The 18,108-nt window shown below is 42.4% G+C and overlaps 1 protein-coding gene across 2 annotated transcripts in view; it reads left to right on the top strand.

Moving 5' to 3' along the window:
- nlgn3a (neuroligin 3a) overlaps positions 1-9,207 on the top strand; it is a 114,938-nt gene extending 105,731 nt beyond the window's left edge. For both annotated transcript variants that reach the window (XM_044364389.1, XM_044364388.1), the window contains one exon: positions 8,254-9,207. In XM_044364389.1, the coding sequence (XP_044220324.1) occupies positions 8,254-9,112 (859 nt within the window). In that variant the 3' untranslated portion in view covers positions 9,113-9,207. The remainder of the gene's footprint in view (positions 1-8,253) is intronic.
- The last annotated feature ends 8,901 nt before the right edge of the window (positions 9,208-18,108 follow it).

Raw genomic sequence — 18,108 nt, forward strand, 5'->3', positions numbered from 1 at the left:
TTGGCTCCTCAAGGAAAGCACTGAGGTCCATCAGTGATGCTCGGACTAAACAGCTGTCTCCTCTGCCTGGCAGCCATCTTGTGTCGGCACATACAAAGCGGCAATTTGTAGATACAGATGGAATCTATTACTTGTCCTTCCAAGAATATTATCGGCTGTTATAAGAAAAGAGGATGTGTTTTATTTAAATGAGAAAAGTTAGAGGCCTGGAGGTAACAATGCCAGCTGAACTTGAATCTTGAGATGTCAGTGAAATTAATTCTGATGGATGATGACAGCCTGCCTGTCTTACCTACGACCAGATTCAGCACAGTGCCATGGGCAGTAATCCCACTGCAACCCTAACCTGGCCTTCACCCTAGTAAGCAGCCAAAGTCGAAACAACAAATTGCACTTTACTGCCGACCCCATGTCAGGTTTTGTAGTTGAGATTAGGAGCAGGGCAGTGGGAGGGTAAACTGGTTCCACATCCATGCTCGCCATGTTACAGCTACTATCCACCCTATGATGTGTCACCTTGGCGTAACTCCAGACAGGGGGATTACAGGGAGACCACAAGGCACTCAGATGGTAAAGAGCCCGGGATTACATGCCAGGATAATAGAAAACTCACTGTGCTGCTCCAAAGGGTAATTTTACTCCAGTCCAAGTGAAGGACTCTACCATCAACTCTTTGGGGGTGGGTTCATCCTCCTTATTTAGCCCACACTGGGGGATATAGATCTCTCCTCCAACACCAACCAAACCCAATCTAACTCTAGAGGACATCCTTTTAATTAAGACCCAGTAGAATTCCCTTTTCCTTCCCGGCCCATCCAACAGCCATCTTCCCTATATCTGTAAAGCAGCTCTTGCTCCCCTTCCAGATGTTCATAATGAACTGACCCAGATTGCACTTCCTGCCCTCGTCTCTAAATCGGCTGTTGAAACATGTGTGACATGATGTTGAGACACTTGGGCTGCATGTCAACAGTGTGTATCATAGCAGCGTTCCCCCCAAAGCTCTTCCTGTCCCTGGCTCTCATGTGTCATCTTTACAGGGCAAATCCCTGCCCATGCGCCTTTTTTTTTTTTTTTTTCCTCCATCAGTGTCAGTGAAGCATAAAAGCATACAAAGAGTGCACGCTGTCAAATCTTCTTAGTGTGTGCGTGTGTGCATGTGTGTGTGTGTCACTGTGAGAGAGTGTGTGTTTACACTATGAGGCTGTACTTTCCTGAGAGTTCGGGATGTTTCAGAAGCTAGGGATTTACTGAGCTCCAAGTTATTTTTCTGGCTGCAACATTTGTTTTACTATTGACAGGCAAAATTGGCCTGTGCTTTATTGCCACAACAACTTCTTCTGAACAGTTTCCTCCAAAACTTTTGCCACACGTCCTCACGCTGCGATTTCCACACCCCGCTCAAACAACAAATGCAAGCGCAGCATCGGCGCACAGACGTGACTATACACAAAAACACTGGCAGAGCACTTCAGAAAAGACAGAATGATGAAAAGCCACGAAAACATCAATCATTATATATCATTAGTGCTATAAATATGTTGGTCCATCTTTCCACTATTTGTGTGGGTTTTTTTTTTTTTTTTTTTTTGCTGGCTGGTGCTCATTTTCCCTGTTCTGTGTGCGAACTGTGCCACATGCTGTGCAGGGCCTTGCTAGGTAGTTAAAGAGCAGAGCGCTGTCATGTGCTGCATTTTTTTTTCCTTCATTCTCCTTCACTGCTCCTCCATCCCTCCTCTCTCTCATTATTCTATACAAAAAAAAAAGAAAGTCTACTCATGTATTACATTCACAACATGAGCTAAAATATGCAGTATTGATTGCTTTGTCTTTAGTGACAACGGCTCCTCCAAACAAATGTAGATAGAAGCGACTACAGTCTGTCTATACTGCAGTTTAACAGCCAGCGCCTTGATTTACAACCCTGATAGTTGATTTTTTTTTTTTTTTTGTTCTCCTCCCGTTTGTCAATGGAACAACCCTCCTCTGTAGGGTTAACGACACGTACACATCAACTCTTTCTCCCGTCTGACCTCATTCACGCACTGCTTCAGCCTTTTTCTTTTACCCCAGCTGTCTAGTAGTTACATCACTCATCCCTGATCCCCCTCCTTGTCCTTTCTCCGGATTATCCCCCGTTCCCTTCAGCTTCCTTCGTTAGGGCCAACTCAACCTGTACCAGGAGTGTGTGAATGCACGGCATTGTGGAATAGCACAGCCACCTACCTACTCCATTAAATAGGCACTCACTTGATAGGAGATTTGTAGCCAATATCCTGATTTGCATTAGAGAAGGTAAGGAAGTGGTGTGGCTTGTTAAGGGGCCTGGATGCCATTGATCGGTGTCCATGCTGTGGGCTGAATGTAATGAGAGGAAGGCGACAGGGGGAGGAGGAGCAGAGGAAGTAGATCTGCATGTGTACATCCATAAGTAAGTGGTTGTCTTATTAAAGAGGAGGAGATAAATACTAAAAAATAATGATGCAGCATAATAAAAATAGATAATTAGAAAGCTGCTAATTGGTTAAAAGAAAGAGAAGGGAATGTAGGGAAGGTGTTGGGGGAGGTTCTTTCATTTTCTGCCACTCATCTAATCAAACAAATCAATAGCATCCATAATAAGGAGTGGTCCGAGAGCTGTGTCCTCCAACACTTCTGCACGCCCCAAAGTCACAGCACCTCGCCCTGCATCACTTAGCCTGCTGAACCGAAGGCTGCCATTAAATATGAACCACGCATCACTCAGCCCTCTGCCCCAGCGTGCAGCCACATGAAGGGTAAAAGAGCACAGCCTGATAATTTGCCTGCTCAGTGCTGAAGTTGCCCCCTACACCGCGCCAAGCCAAAGTCGACAAACAGAATTAGATTGAGTGTATTTATTAAAAATTTACACAGAATGCAGGGGGAAGGTGTTGGAAACCTTCTGTCAGAGAGGAAATTACAATTAGGTGCCTACTTTGTGTTACCTGGTAAGTAGATAAACAACTGCAGGGGATGAATTTGTTACACAACAGTAACAAGAATGACTAAAAAAAAAAAAAAAGAGGCTTCAACTTTGCATATTTTAGCAGCTTAGCAAAATGAGTATCAGTGCCACTGAATTAATGCATGTTCTTTGTTTTATATTGAGAAGCTATACTCAGCGCAGGATTCAGAGACCTTGAGTGTAGTGAAAATAGATTCTTGTCTTCTGCCTTAGGGCACCTAAATGTGTCTTTTCATATTTGGTGATGGCTAGGTCTATGATCATTCAAGCGCTTCAAATTACATCAGGATGAAAAGGGGAAGGAGGTACATGGGGAATGAAAAAAAGAACGAAAATGAAATTCATTCTTTCCCCTTATCTACCTTTTACATCAGTGCTTGCAGATAGAGCTTGGAATAAGTAATGAGCTCGGGCCCCCGTTCTGCAACATGTGTAGGTAGAGCTGGGAGTTGTGTCTGTCATCCAGGTGGCATGACATCTTATAGAAGAGCTGTTTAACACTTACAGAAGGCTTTTCTTTTATCAACATGAAGAGGCTCGCTGTCACCACTACACGGCATGTATGGCTTTGTGAAATGTGACATGTCTTGTGTTCAAGTGCGGCACTTGTGAGTCCCCAGAGGTCATTACACCAGGATGCGTCAGAAGTACAAACGTGCGCGCCCACACACGCGCACAGGTACACAAGTTGACAGACGCGAGATGAAGCGCACACACACAAACTCCCAGTCAATCACAGATACAAACACACGGAAGCACTTAAACACGCATGGCTGGTCAAGGTTAGCAAAGGTCAGCAGGTCATGGAGAGGGGAGGGGAAACTGAGGAGGGGATGAAGGCGATGGTTTATAAGACCACAGCCATATGAACACATCAGAGGAAATCTGAAAGGCCATTAAAACGCCTGCTTTTATGGGTGTAATAATCCCTCTCTCCTCTGCCTGGGAGTCCAGCCACAGTTCCAATGACCATCCGGATTAAGTGGGAGGTCTGACAGGAGGCAGGCTATCAGCTAATGCAGGGGAGCTCTGAGAGCCCAACAGGACCACAAACATCACATTATGCCAAGGCTGTTCATACAAGTCACAACGAGGCGTTTGCTGTAGAGCTGGACACATAGAACGAGCTCGGGAAGTGTTTGGGCAACGACGCACTGTTCAGCGTTTTATCACCAGACTGTTATAATAATTGAATGTGAAACGATACGATGACCGCAAGGTTTGAGTGCAAAGTGTCAGCTTTAATTTTAGGCTATTCAGGCACATCAAATGAACAGACAAAGCAGTACAGCTCTTTTTTTGTACTTGCAAGAAATATTTTGACAGGTTAAGATAATGTTCAATAAGTGTTTTCATTTTTTATCTCTTAATGAAAATTCTTCACTGTGAGGTGACTTCTGAAAGTGTTCGGCCCATCAAGTTAAACAGACTGTTGTTATCTTATCGCCATCTTCTCTTTCCAGCCTTTTTAATTCTATTTTGTTCCGTCTGTATCAGAAAGTATTCAACTGTGACTAGTCTCAGCTGACTTCATAGTCATTACATTGTTTCACATACAAACTAATAAAAGCACAAGAGCCAAAACAAAATGTCTCTGTTTACACACTCATGGCTCTCACTGTAGAGATTAAGACTTTCTGCACAGTAAAGGTACACCAACTTAAAAGTTTCTTGTTTATTATCTACAAAGGGTAATAGTTTATGAAGCTTATATATTTTTTTTTTTATATATTTTTTTTCTTGCTTCTCTGTCAGAATAGGAAAGTGTGTCCAAACTTTTGACTGGTACTGTATGTTTGATTATGTTTTTTGTGATATTTTGTCCTCATATGCACTAGGGGTGTGCTCAAATACGAATACGTTATTCAGCAAAGCACAAATAGTGGGGTTTTTTTGAACATTTATTTCGTAAAAAAAATTATTTGTTTTTCGTGAAGAAAACAAAAAACATGTCAAATACCAGCACACAGGTCGGTTACATCACTATCTCAGTCTATCTCTGCTATCTCTGCTTCGCTGTTACGTCTATCAGCAGGTCTCAATGAGGGGAGTCACATCCACCTGCTACATGACGCACATTTCCTTATAAAGACATCACTCCCAGAGTTGAGGGTGTTCCCCAGAGATAAAGCTGAGCTACTAACACATGCAAAGTGCACCCATGGGAGGGTTGTTCCCCTTCACCTTTCCACAAAGTTAGGTTGTAAAAAATAGGCACCTTTGAAGTTCTTCTCTACACATTACATGCTGTGCTGTCTCTGTGTTATGGGTGTATAAATAAGTAGAGGTCTATCTGTGCAACGGTGATGTACTCAGTTTAGCTCAGTAGTCAGTGCAGTCCTCTATGATCTGGGAGACTTGAGTTCAAGACCTGGAGTGGGGACTTCCTATTTACACTTTTATTCAAATACAAATATAAATAATTTTGCTGCCTCAACAAATATAGATACAAATACAAATACTGGGCTCTCTGCACATCCCTAATATGCACACAGAGTGAAGACCAAATAACATCTCTCTGTTAACATTCTCAACAAAAAATGCATATCACCAGTTTCAGAATGGCTGTATAATTCATAGGACTATCATATAGGATTATATTGTACAGGTGTTATAAGGTGGACCACCTGAATTCATACAGGTTGCCACCTGCAGAAAAATTATAGCAACAGTTGTAGTACTCTATTACCAAGTTCGGACGGAAAACACACAGCAGCACAGCACTCAGGAAACATTATAAAGTGGATCTGACTACATTGCTTCACACAGCACCCAGTACGCCCCAGTACAGATATATAGAGCAGGGTAACCTAGTAGCCCTCTGCACATTGAATAGTAGCAACCGAGCACAGATCACTCCTTCTGACTCTACAGCTCAGGGAAGGACTACTTCAAAGCCAGCACGCAGCCCAAAGTGGGGGCAGCAGTGGTAGAAATTGTTCAAAGGAATGTAGCCTGTTTACTATTGACTTTGCAACAATTACCCAAGCATATGTGTGTAATTAGATAAGGCAGCCAGTTGTTCTCTAATGCGGCAAATCAAATTAACTAAAGATGCCACATTGATTTCTTTGTGTTCCCTAAATTATTCATCTTCACTTGCACTGAACCATCCAGCCAGCCACCAAAGAGCTTTTCTAACTCCTCTGCACCGCCGCTCCCTTGCTCCCCGCACACACTGATTGTTTTGTGAGATCCCTCCAAGTACCTTTTAGATATTTTTGCCATCACATTTCAGCAAATTGACCCTGTTGAGAAGAGAGCATTTGCAGTTTTATGGAAATGCCCGGAATTCCCATTAACTGAGATAGCTCTGACCTCCATCATAGTTGTCATGTGCGTGCATATACATATACGTGAGAGAGAGTGAGGGAAAGAGAGGGCGGGGGGGACTTGCTTGCACATGTGGTTTGTGTGTGTGTGTATGTGTGTGTGTGTGTGTGTGTGTGTGTGTGTGTGTGTGTGTGTGTGTGTGTGTGTGTGTGTGTGTGACTGCACGCACAAGACTGCTGGGTGAATTCATGATGCACGCAGGCTGCAGACAACCACGTCTCAGGCTGCTTCATTGACGTCCTGTTCTCTGGCATGTTGCACTCAGGGAGATCAATATGACCTTACCTCCACCACCCGCTCCTTTGAAACTTAATTACTGATATTCACCTACAAAGTCATCATAGTCTGGCTGTCAATATTCATTGGGGATCATTACGGGCCTAATAAAAGAGGTTATTTACGGGCTGCTCTGCTGACACCGGCCCAGGTCCAGAGATTCAGCTTCAGCCATCTCAATTTGCTTTACCTCTCTCACTCTCTCTCTCTTTCTCTCTCTCTCTCTCTCACCTCTCCCAGAAGCACTGACCTGAAAAAGAAAAATTGACAGCAGAGAAACGAACAGGAGAGAGGATGGAGGGTGAATTCTTCTGGCATGGCTTTTAATTCTCTTGGCCGTGTTTGGAGGTTTTCAGCCCGTGCCAAAAAAACACTGTAGCTGCCATATCCCTAAATCCCCAACTAAATTTGAACTTTGCTTGCCACTGACATGGCAATCAGACCCACAAAGGGATATTTCATGACATTTAGAGAAATGCCGCACAGATCTTTGCTGCCTCCTTGCAACAACAGTTTTAACTTCTCTGCTCCAACATCAATTATTGTGTTTTCAAGGCTGCAGCGCTATTCTTCAGGTTCTTCCACAGAAAGTCATTTCATTGGTACGAAAAGCAATAGCTTGGACTGCAGAACTCCCACTCCTGGCATTGTACAGCAACAAGGCAACAAGGAGTTGTCTGATTGAGGGAGATTGCGATATGTTAATTCATTCAATAAATCAATAGCTTCACTATAATTGAAATGGTTGGCCATCCGGTGTTGATGCCAAGGTGTCGAACACTGAAAAGTGGAACAGTGAACTCTGTAGATCAAAAGAGGTATTGCATCCAGAAGAATCTCTCTCTCGCTCTCATTCGTTTGCTCTCACACATTCCTTTTGTCTCTCGTTTTCAGTCTCACACACACACATACATACTAATATCCATGCACACACACACACACACAGCTCTGAGTTCCCTCTTAGTGTCTTGATTAATATGGTCCACTTTACATCAGTACACTGGATGCCAATGCACACTGTGCTGCCTTCCCTGAGCAATTAGCAGAGGGGCTCCACCAGTGTTGGATTATCAACAACAAGATGCCTCCTGACGCGAGCCCTAAAGCCTGCTGACTTATTCATATGTGTTTACTTTAAAAGCCTCTGCCCTGGTTTTTGTGGGTGGGCTGCATCAGAACTGAATTAAGAACAACATCTGGGGAGAGAGAAGCGATGGGAGTGAGAGAGACAGGCATACTCTGCCTACAGAGAGGCGGCACAAATGTTGCGTGGAGATCTTGTGGTATAAATAAAATTGTACATGCCTTGAGAAAATAAGTAAATAGGAGAAATCTGTGCCAGTTGGTTCAGCTACTGAAGGTGTGTATATACCACACCACACACACCTCGATCAATTATTAACTGTAGTCTGTTGGTTTCTTTTGAGGGTTTTTGCTTTCGCCGGTGTGGGTTTCACTGAGCAAGATCAATAAAATCTCCAGAAGTGACTGAACCCCTTTCACACCAAAGTATAAGCTGTCTCTGATAATGTTATGTTTTTCTTTTAGTATTTGCATGTGCTTCCTATCCCCACATGAAGGTCAGAGAATGAATAATTAAACTTACTGTCAGAATCTTATTTAATACCCTATCACGTTTGTCTCATTTCTGTCTGCAGGGATCCCAACAAACCGGTTCCCCAAGACACCAAGTTCATCCACACCAAGGCCAACCGCTTTGAAGAGGTGGCCTGGTCCAAGTACAATCCCCAGGACCAGCTGTACCTGCATATCGGCCTGAAGCCACGTGTGCGCGACCACTACCGTGCCACCAAAGTGGCCTTCTGGAAACACTTAGTGCCCCACCTGTACAACCTCCACGACATGTTCCACTACACCTCCACCACCACCAAAGTGCCCCCGCCAGAGACCACTCAGAACACACTGTCCACCAAGAGGCCCAATGGGAAAACCTCCTGGCCATTCAACACCAAGCGGCCTCCCATGTCCCCGGCCTACAATAGTGAAGACAAAGACTCTTGGAGCGACGACGAGGAGCCGGGGCCTCTGGTGGTGGAGAACCCGCGGGATTACTCCACAGAGCTCAGCGTCACCATCGCTGTGGGAGCCTCGCTACTGTTCCTCAACGTACTGGCTTTCGCAGCCCTCTACTACCGCAAGGACAAACGGCGGCAGGACTCCGGCCACGGGCAGCCAAGCCCACAGCGCCAGAGCACCTCCAACGACATTGGCCACCACGCGCCCGAGGAGGAGATCATGTCACTGCAGATGAACCAGACGCACCATGAGTGCGAGGCGGGGAACAGCAATGAGGGGGCACTGCGCTTGGCCTCGCTGCCTGACTACACGCTCACTCTGAGGCGCTCTCCGGACGACATTCCCCTCATGACCCCCAACACCATCACCATGATCCCAAATTCCCTGGTGGGCATGCCCAACCTGCACCCCTACAACACCTTCACAACCGGCTTCAATTCCACCGGCCTGCCGCACTCCCACTCAACCACCCGCGTATAGCTTTAAGGAGGCCAGGGGCAGCCGGCGCAGGCGGGGGAGGAGGAGGCGGCAGTAGTGGTGGTGGATGAGGAGGAGCAGAGGGATGGCTGAACGGAGGAGAGGATTGTGTTTTATAAATATCACAGGGAGGGGGAGGGCTGCGAGGGGGAGGGGAGGGGAAGGGCAGGAGTCGGATTAAAACGTGAAGAGATTTAACTAGACTTTTACTACGAGGAGAGTTGCTGAGAGCTCTCTATGGATGTCAAGTTGTGCAGAGCTGCCAAAATCAAACTGCTTCCCTTCTCCTGATCGGGGAGGGGGTCTTTCTGCGGTGTTTTTTTCTAAAATAATCATTTTAAAAGCCTTTTTAAGCAGACTGAGGAGATATCAACACTTTTTTTCTTGAATTCATAACAAAAACAAAGAGAAGTGCTTTTTATTTCCCATCCCTTCCTCCTGAGGGAGACACATCTAGAACAATGGCCTCTACGTCAATATTCGCAAAATGTTTTTAATTGCTTCTTTGTTTGTTTTACGTTTCAATGCCTTACAAAGCTTGTTCTTTTTTGTCATTATTTCTATTCCCTGAGACTATTCCGAGTGGAGTGTGTTACAAGCCGATGAGACTCAAAGATGAGAGACTGAATCCAGGATGGGAACCTAGAGGATATGCAGATGTAGAGATTTTAAACCCATTTTGGGCAACGCATTTTTTTTTTCTGTTGCGTACCAACACAACAGCCACACAAATGGTGTTATCTTTTTTTAGCTCATATAGAAATGATTTGTCTGGGACAGCTCTTGCCGGGAGATGAGAAGGCAGAGATAAATACTATGTTACTGTGATTGTTTTGTTAAGAAAAAAGTGCATCTTTTACAGCCAATTTATCTGTTAAGCTATCTGATATTATCTCCACAAAGTGTGCACGTACACATGCTGCTTTGAGCACCTGTGTGTTTGTGTGCATGTGAAAATGATTTCTCTTTCCTAGCGTGCAGAGCGTGGTTAAGAGGCTGAGATAAAGGAAGAGACACATTGTCGGAACTTGCAAAAGCAAGAGTGGTGAGTGAGTGAGTCTGTATGTGTGCGAGCGAGCGAGCAAGCAAGCGAGTGTGTGTGTGTGAGCGAGTGTGTGTGTGTCCGTGCACCTGTTTTTTTGTTTGTAGGTTGTATAATGTGGTTTTGGGGGGGGTGGGGGCTGAGTACTTTCTCATGTTGTTGATTTTGGTTCACCACCAGTAGTGTTTCTGCTGCGTCTCTGGGTGTCTGTCTTTGCGAAATAGCACTTTTGTTATTTTCAAAGTTATATATGTCTAATTTTGCTTAAAGATTACAAAATAAATCTATTATTTTACGTGTAAGAGAAAAAAAATAGCTAAAGATTCAACTGAACTAACTGACATGATTCCATTGACTTTGTAAGAGTTCCTCTTCAAAAGCAGACAGTGGCCTGTTTGCACTGAATAAACCTACATCAGTGCACACTTGTATTTCTTTGAATATATATATAAATATGGGCATACATACATATATGTATAGGGCTCCTATGGAGATATCGCTCCCACTTACAAAACAATTAAAACACTGTTCAGACTGAAAAGCACCAAGACAAATAATTTCTATGTATTGTTGTTGTCATTTTGAAACATCCCAAGCCAAGACCGCTCTAGGTGTCTTTGTAAGAGCTCTATATGTATATTTATGTATAAAATATTTAATATTTATTTATGTATACCAGATGCATACATGCTGATTGTGCCATGTGCCAAATTAAAACTGTAAAAAATGAAGAATATAAAGTTTCACTAAACTTTTTCTTCTCGCTTGATCAAAGTTCTTTTCCTCCCTTTTATGATTTTTTATTATTTCCATTTTGAATGAGTTAAAAAAGAAATATTCTTGCAGCAAGTGCAAGTCTCCCCCCAGGACTTCCTCTCTACCTCCCTCTCTCTCTCTCTCCCTTCCTCCTTGTGTTCCCTCTCTCCTTTCTCTCACTGAAACCTTTGAGAAAAACAGGCTAACAGCTTGGGGCCTATCTGCGTGCATAACTCCAGATTTTACTGTAATTCATGCAAAGTAGTGCTGCAGCAAAGGGAGATTGTGAAAAGATTGCCTTGATGTACTCACATTGCATCCTATTATATGTTATTCTCGGGGAGAAAACTGGAGTTATTGATTCTGCTAGTAAAACTGACAATTTTCATTAAGTATCTTGGCGTAGCACAGATTGTGTCCCGCGTTACAGCGAAGTGCAGTAATATGACCTGACCAGTGATCGTAGATCATTGTTGCATTTCTTAGATACTTCATGCACATAGACTTCAAAATTTTTATGAAGTATTCCATTACAACTTCCCCTCGTATTTAATGATAGGAGATGCAGCAGAGCGAGAATCACAGTCTGGTCAGCTCATCACTGATCCTGCCAGTAGCAGAAAGAGAGAAGGGGTTATTTCAGGGAAATTGCTCGGAGACTGATCTATATGAGTCATCTTGTTTTTTTTCTCTTTCTGCCTTATATGGGGCTCACCTCCTAATCAGCCTCCATCTTCAACTGAGCTGCAGCCAGTAGGAAAGAAACATGCAGTTGGTTTCTACCTGGAGCTGTCTCATATATGCAGAAACATTTAATAATGTCTCTGTGCTTGTGCTTATGAAAGAGATTGACTATGTAAATAGTCAGACTTGTTCCAGTAGCAATAATATCAGCTGTACCTTATTTACTGGCATAAAATGAATAAACATTATGGCATCAATGGTATTTTGATAAGCAAAAATATTTTTTAAAAAGTCCTAACTGCAAAATGGATGTGAACATTTCTTAATGGAATATGTCCTTAAAGGTTTGGTTCACCCAAATTACTTGAAAGTATATTTTATGACTTGCCTATTGTGGCATCCAGCCATGCTGATTTTATTTGCCAAGGTTTTGAGATTTCTGCTGCCACCCCAATACAGTGGAGGGTTGTTTGTGGTGCTCAAAGCAGAAATGTGACAGTTAAAAGAAAAGTCAAGAAACGTAACATCTATTTCCAGAAAATTGTCCTTGTTATTCTGTATAATTCATAGAACACATTGTTTTAATGATTCAATTCCAGTGAAAACACAACAAGCTATGTTTTATTCAGAGTAAGAGGGACATTGTTTCAGAGAATGAAAGTTGCTGTTAAATACTTTAAAGCTGCTATAATCATTATTTTCATATTACAGATTAAATGACTGTGTTTGTGTGAAAAGGGTACTGACAAACCCACAGACTCTGAAGTTACCCTCAGCTCCAGGGAGCATTTTAGCATCTTTTAGCATATTGTTTTGATTTTACAGCCCACAACTTTACTACTTTGGGTTACTCTCACCACTCCTGCCGTTTCCAGACATAGCAGGTGCATGGAGCTCTGAACAGCTCTAAAAACACACTGTGCACCAAATGACAAACAAAGTTAGCGACTATCTGGTGCACATAGCAGAGCATTTAGCATTCAGCATTTAAACAAATTTCCCTCTGGAGTTGGTGGAGAGCAAAATAGAGCTAAAAGGATGAGTGAATATTGGATTTATATTTATCAGGTGAACACAAACATGACTCTAAATGACTCTTCAGCTGGATGTGTAAAAAATTTTATTAACTTATGTCAGTTTTGCATTTATAGTTTGTTTCTGCTGCCAGAAAATGTAGGTTAAAGGTTTGTAGGTTAAAATTCAAATTTTCAGTGCTGTTAGCACCACAAACAAAATTCAAGAAATCAAAAATCTCAAAACCTGAGCAAACAAAATCAAACCTCTTCTCTTTAGGTCAATTAGGTAGGATCATTATTGATTCATTATTTATTACATTAAATGTTGATTACTTGACATTTTTATTTTGTTTTGTGTGTGTGTGTGTGTGTGTGTGTGTGTGTGTGTGTGTGTGTGTGTGTGTGTGTGTGTGTGTGTGTGTGTGCGTGTGTGCGTGTGTGTGTGTGTGTGTGTGTGTATGTGTGTGTGTGTGTGTGTGTGTGTGTGTAATTTGGGTGAACCGACCCTTTAATTCAGGATATGAGTCAAAGTAGACTGTCTCCTCATCTGATCCGTCTGCAGTGGTAGGAGGTCAGTTTCCATTGGCTTCAACACACACATCCACACACACACACCGACACACACACACATCAGTGGCACAGGGCTAAAATTGAGTGGTGGAGTTGAGAGTGAACTATCAAAGGGAAGAAATGTCATGGGAGGGCAACTTGTTTTTTGCCATGTAATTTTCCCATATGCTGTTAAAGCAGAGCAGATGTCACCGAGTATTGGCTTGGGCAGTCCTGGTGGCCTCTGGGACACGTTTTGGGATATATGTGCCGGTGAAGAGCCCCATAATTAAGTGGCGGACCAAAGAGAAAGACCATGGAAACTGCAGTGGTATGGTGCAGCCAGAAAAAAAAAAAAACAGGGTCAAATTTCTTCTGCGATCAGACACCTGAAGGCTCAATGAAATTAGTCCAAACTTCCTATGACAAGAATCACCAGCATCAGAAAAATGGGACAGTTATGAGCGAGACACTTCCACAGTCGAGATTTGTTTGCAGTTCAGTGAGTGTTTCCAATGTGACATCATTCAAGGGTTGGCTGGAATACCCCGATGGGGTTTGTGACTGCCTCGACAGCACTGAAGACAAACCCAGCCTAGGAAATGGATGTGCCAAATTACACAGTGCCACCCGCTGGGAGAGAGCTGCAGGTGTGTGTATGGGCGTCGGCGCATGTGTGTGCACGGCGCTATGTGTGCAGTTTGTGTGTGCAGATATTGAGAATTTGATTTCTACCACAGTGAACGTGTTGTTACCTATATTTCCTCTCACCCTCTCTCTCACTTTCATCTCTCTCTTCCTGTGTCTCATCCGTCTTTTCTCTTTTCTTCTTTTGTGAAAAGTTGTTTATTTTTACTCCCTCACACAAAATGCAATTTTAGCAGCTCTACCTCTGTCTCACACAGACATGACTTCCCCATTTTCTCTTTCCTCTACTTTGTAAGGGTCATAATTTGGACTATTCACTCATGTCCCGTCATTAAAGGTCTAATTTTCTTGAGTTACTGTGTTTCTCTGCTGACTAAGCTAATGAACATTACTTATTGCGGAGCAGAGTAGAACCAGTTACTGAACCAAAACTCTTGTACTTTACATTTAAATAGCCTGTTTTTCTCCAAAGGGCAATCATACTGCATTTTGTCAAAGCATCAATAATCTATTATTTCAATGTGAACAAAACATTCTTGACAGTTTTCTTTTGTACCCACAGAGCATAGACAAATCACTGGCATATTTTTCAGGTTTGCACTGGAGCTTTTTGGTGGCATCAAACCCAGATACTGTAACACATTTTTTTCACTAGAAAGTAGGTCTGAAATCAACAAAATCAATGGTCTTTGAGGCCAAATACATCATGATAAATCTCTGTTATCTCAGTGTCATTGTACAGATTACTAAAGATGCCCTGTTACTTCTATGTTTATGTCCATAGAATGTATTTATAATCGCGCAAACTGGAGTAATCAAAATAAAATATCTATTCTTTCTGTATCTTATTGTGGTTCTCATGAATATAGAACATGACATCCATTTTCAGTGGGAGTGAGACCAAGAAGTTTGGTGCTGATAATAGTGTTGTGTATATTTTTCATCCTACAAAATGAGAAAGCATCGCAATCCAGGAGAGCATCTCTGTAAGTGTTGTGTTTGAGTGCTCTGTTCCTCCAAAAATCACACTGCTTTTGCATTAAAGGATAAGCCTGGTATATTTGATCTTTTTTTATTATTATTATCAACAACAACTCACAAACAGACCAAAACCAACAATGAATATCCAGCTAACAAGTAGCTACTGTCTATGTTGCCACAGCTAGATGTAACGTATGCCTTTGTGCCATTGAACTCATTACTGTCCAAAAACCATTAAAAACAAGGAGAAAAGAGCCAGACTGTTGCACTGGGTGACATATTCTTTAATTACCATGAACACAGCCAGTGTAGTTTATTCCTCTCAGCCCATCAAACTAACAGAGCAAGGAGTTGCATCTCCCTGCTTTTTTGTTGATGTCTGCCCAACATGGAGCTACTGTCTAGAGCAATGGCTCTCAAAGTGGGGTCCAGGGACCCCCAGAGGCCCTCAGGGGGTCCCAAGCAAAAAGGGGAATAATGTAAGTACACTATAATTCCATCCATAAGTAACACAATGACAGCCCAAATAGCTAAATTGCTTTGGCCCAGATCCAGCCCACACTTTCAGCACTTTCATCCAGCCCACATACCACGTGGAATGATGGCACTTGGGCGGTCCGCTCCCGTTTCCCAGATCTCAGCCACAAGCAAGCCCTATGTCAACCAAGAACAAACTAGATAAACCAGAACTGGCCCACATCCAGAATACACATACCTGAGAGCACCACATCTTTACGAAAAAAGGCATCCATTTTTTCTGGACCAGAAGACAGCCAGAAGTGCTGCATCATTGCCTAAAGTGGCTCACTTCCGTATGCTATCTGGGAGAGTGTATAACTATTTTGGTCATGGGTTTCATACACTTTCTGTAATAAAACATCTAAAAGCAAAAATCTTATCAAACAGGGGTCCGTGATCTAATTTGTGTCAGTTTAGGGGTCCTTTACATGAAAAAGTTTGAGAACCACTGGTCTATAGAAAATGCTATTCCAGAGTTGTTTCAGAATAAACTAGAATATCACCTGATGGTATAGCTGTTTTATGTGATTGTAATGGTTTTTGGATGACTATGGAGTTCTGTGGTGCAGAGGCATAAGCTGCCAGTTGTGGCAACACAGACACGATGATGCTTGTTAGAAAGATAAATTATTTGTTATTTTAAGTCTTTTCAGGTGATTTGGTGGTTAAAAATAAATATAATAAAACTAGTATGATCCTTTAAGTATAGCTTTTGGTGCAACACAACGTAGCAGCATTGCAAGCATGGAACAAGTTCAAGTGTAATGTACTATCTAACAGTAAAAAGGGCTGGTTTGGTTTTTATAGAGGTCTAGTAAAGAAGAGTAGCAGCCTATAGTTCATCGTGTACAAGCAGTCCCACCTGCCCCCGGCCTAAAGCTGCCTGTCGACTACATAATGATCTGCCCTCTGTAAGATGGATGGCCTGGAGATACCACTGAGGCTGCTGAGACTAAAGCCTGTACGCTCCCACTGTGTGTGAGGGAAGTAACAACAGCAGGCAACAAGCACATTTTAAACCTCTACACATTCTCTGTTTTGTATCCTGCCTTGTAAACCCTCGCACCACGAGATGCTGCAAGACTATTTTTTTCCTACTGGCTGGTCCAGTTCTGATGGCCGGATTTGGAGAAAAAGTTTAATGGCAAGATTCACAACTTCTAGGCTGTTTAATTTCTTCTCTAACTGCTCCCATCATTCACAGCATTATCTTGCAGATTCAGAGCTATTTTGCAAAGTCGATCCCCGCCAGCTGAGGCCAGGCCCCGCGCTATCTCTCAGTTGCATCAGCTGGAGTTCACCATCAGATGGCAGTCCACTAATGCCTTTCTCAGATGTGGGTTACTAGTGGTGGGGGGAAGGTTGCGTCAGTGGGACCTTTGGTGTCTGAACTCGCTGGCCTGTGCTGCTCCGGTACAGACTACAGAGAACTCCCAGAGGACTTCCTGAAAGTATCTTATCATTTAGATCACATTACAATGACTTTCAGTGGCACCAATTTGATCTTTAGTGCTAATCCAGGCTACCAGGCTTTTCACAGATCTTTTAGATCAAATACACTGAGTTTGACTTCAATATCTGAGATTACTCCGAAAAAATCTGCACCATTTTTTTCTCTGTGAAATACTGGAAACATCCTTTGAAGTTAAGCCTATTTTTCCCCCCCGAGAGGCAGAGATATTCATTTGTCTGTGATGCCTAAATGTTAGTCCTGTGCGGTGAATTGTTAAATGATTAAATTTCCAATTATTCTTACAAATAAGACAGATTTTTTTTTCATGGTAATTTTTACTCAAAAAGACCCAGATATTGTTAATACTTAATCATAAAGTCCAATAAATGTCTAACTTCATAAAACTTTTACACAATTCTTTTTAAAGATATACTAGTTTTGCTGATGGGAATCTAATTTGAATTCCACCATATCTCAAAATGAGTGTTTACAAATGACACAAATTGGAACCAGGTTTAAAATAGATTTAAAGTGGTATAATAATGTCAGTGAATTGATTAGACAGAAGCATCATCTCAGCTACAAAAAAATGTATCACACTGCTGAAATATACACCGGGCACCACAGGCAACTCTAAAGCCGACTGTTAGATCTTAAAAATTTCACACATTTGTCTCTCGCTCTACCGAAACTACAAATAGACTGGAAACATTTTCCACAGCTCTAAAGATGCACTGAGACCTCCTTGTGTGACTGACAGCTTACTGGCTTGGTACATTACAATAAAGAACATGCATCCACATTTTGTCAATGGATTGTTTTCGGTGCCTTTTCTCTCCAGTGTTCAATTTATAACTAGTGGATGTTATTTACAATACAAAGGCTCTCCTTATTCCAAGAATGATTATATAACAATATTTGGTCCCTTTGATATGTTTTATGTTGTTTGTTTGAGTTTCAGTAATGAATTCAAATAAATTGTCTGTTTGGGTTGAAAGAGGAAGAGTGAAGTCGCGTCAAGAAATCCCCAGTCAGCAGTGATGTAATGGCTCATTTGGAGTCCAGAGAAGGCTGGATGAGTCACATTCTTTGGGAATGAACATCTCTGAAAGGAATACACTGGTTTCCTGTCCCATACAATGAAGTCTGGAGAGTCTGAGAGCAAAACAGGAAATGACATGGCTACAGAAGGGGGCTTTGATTTACGTGAGGACAACCACAAAAATCTAAATAAGTCATTAAAATGTTTCCATTGCACTAATGGCTTTATAATAAGGGAGTAGTGTTTTTTTCTCTACTGAATGGGCTGAGTATTGCATTGCAATTAGTTATTACTGTTTTCTGGTGCTGT

The sequence above is a fragment of the Thunnus albacares genome, chromosome 10, assembly GCF_914725855.1.
Source record: "Thunnus albacares chromosome 10, fThuAlb1.1, whole genome shotgun sequence".
NCBI classification, from domain to species: domain Eukaryota; kingdom Metazoa; phylum Chordata; class Actinopteri; order Scombriformes; family Scombridae; genus Thunnus; species Thunnus albacares.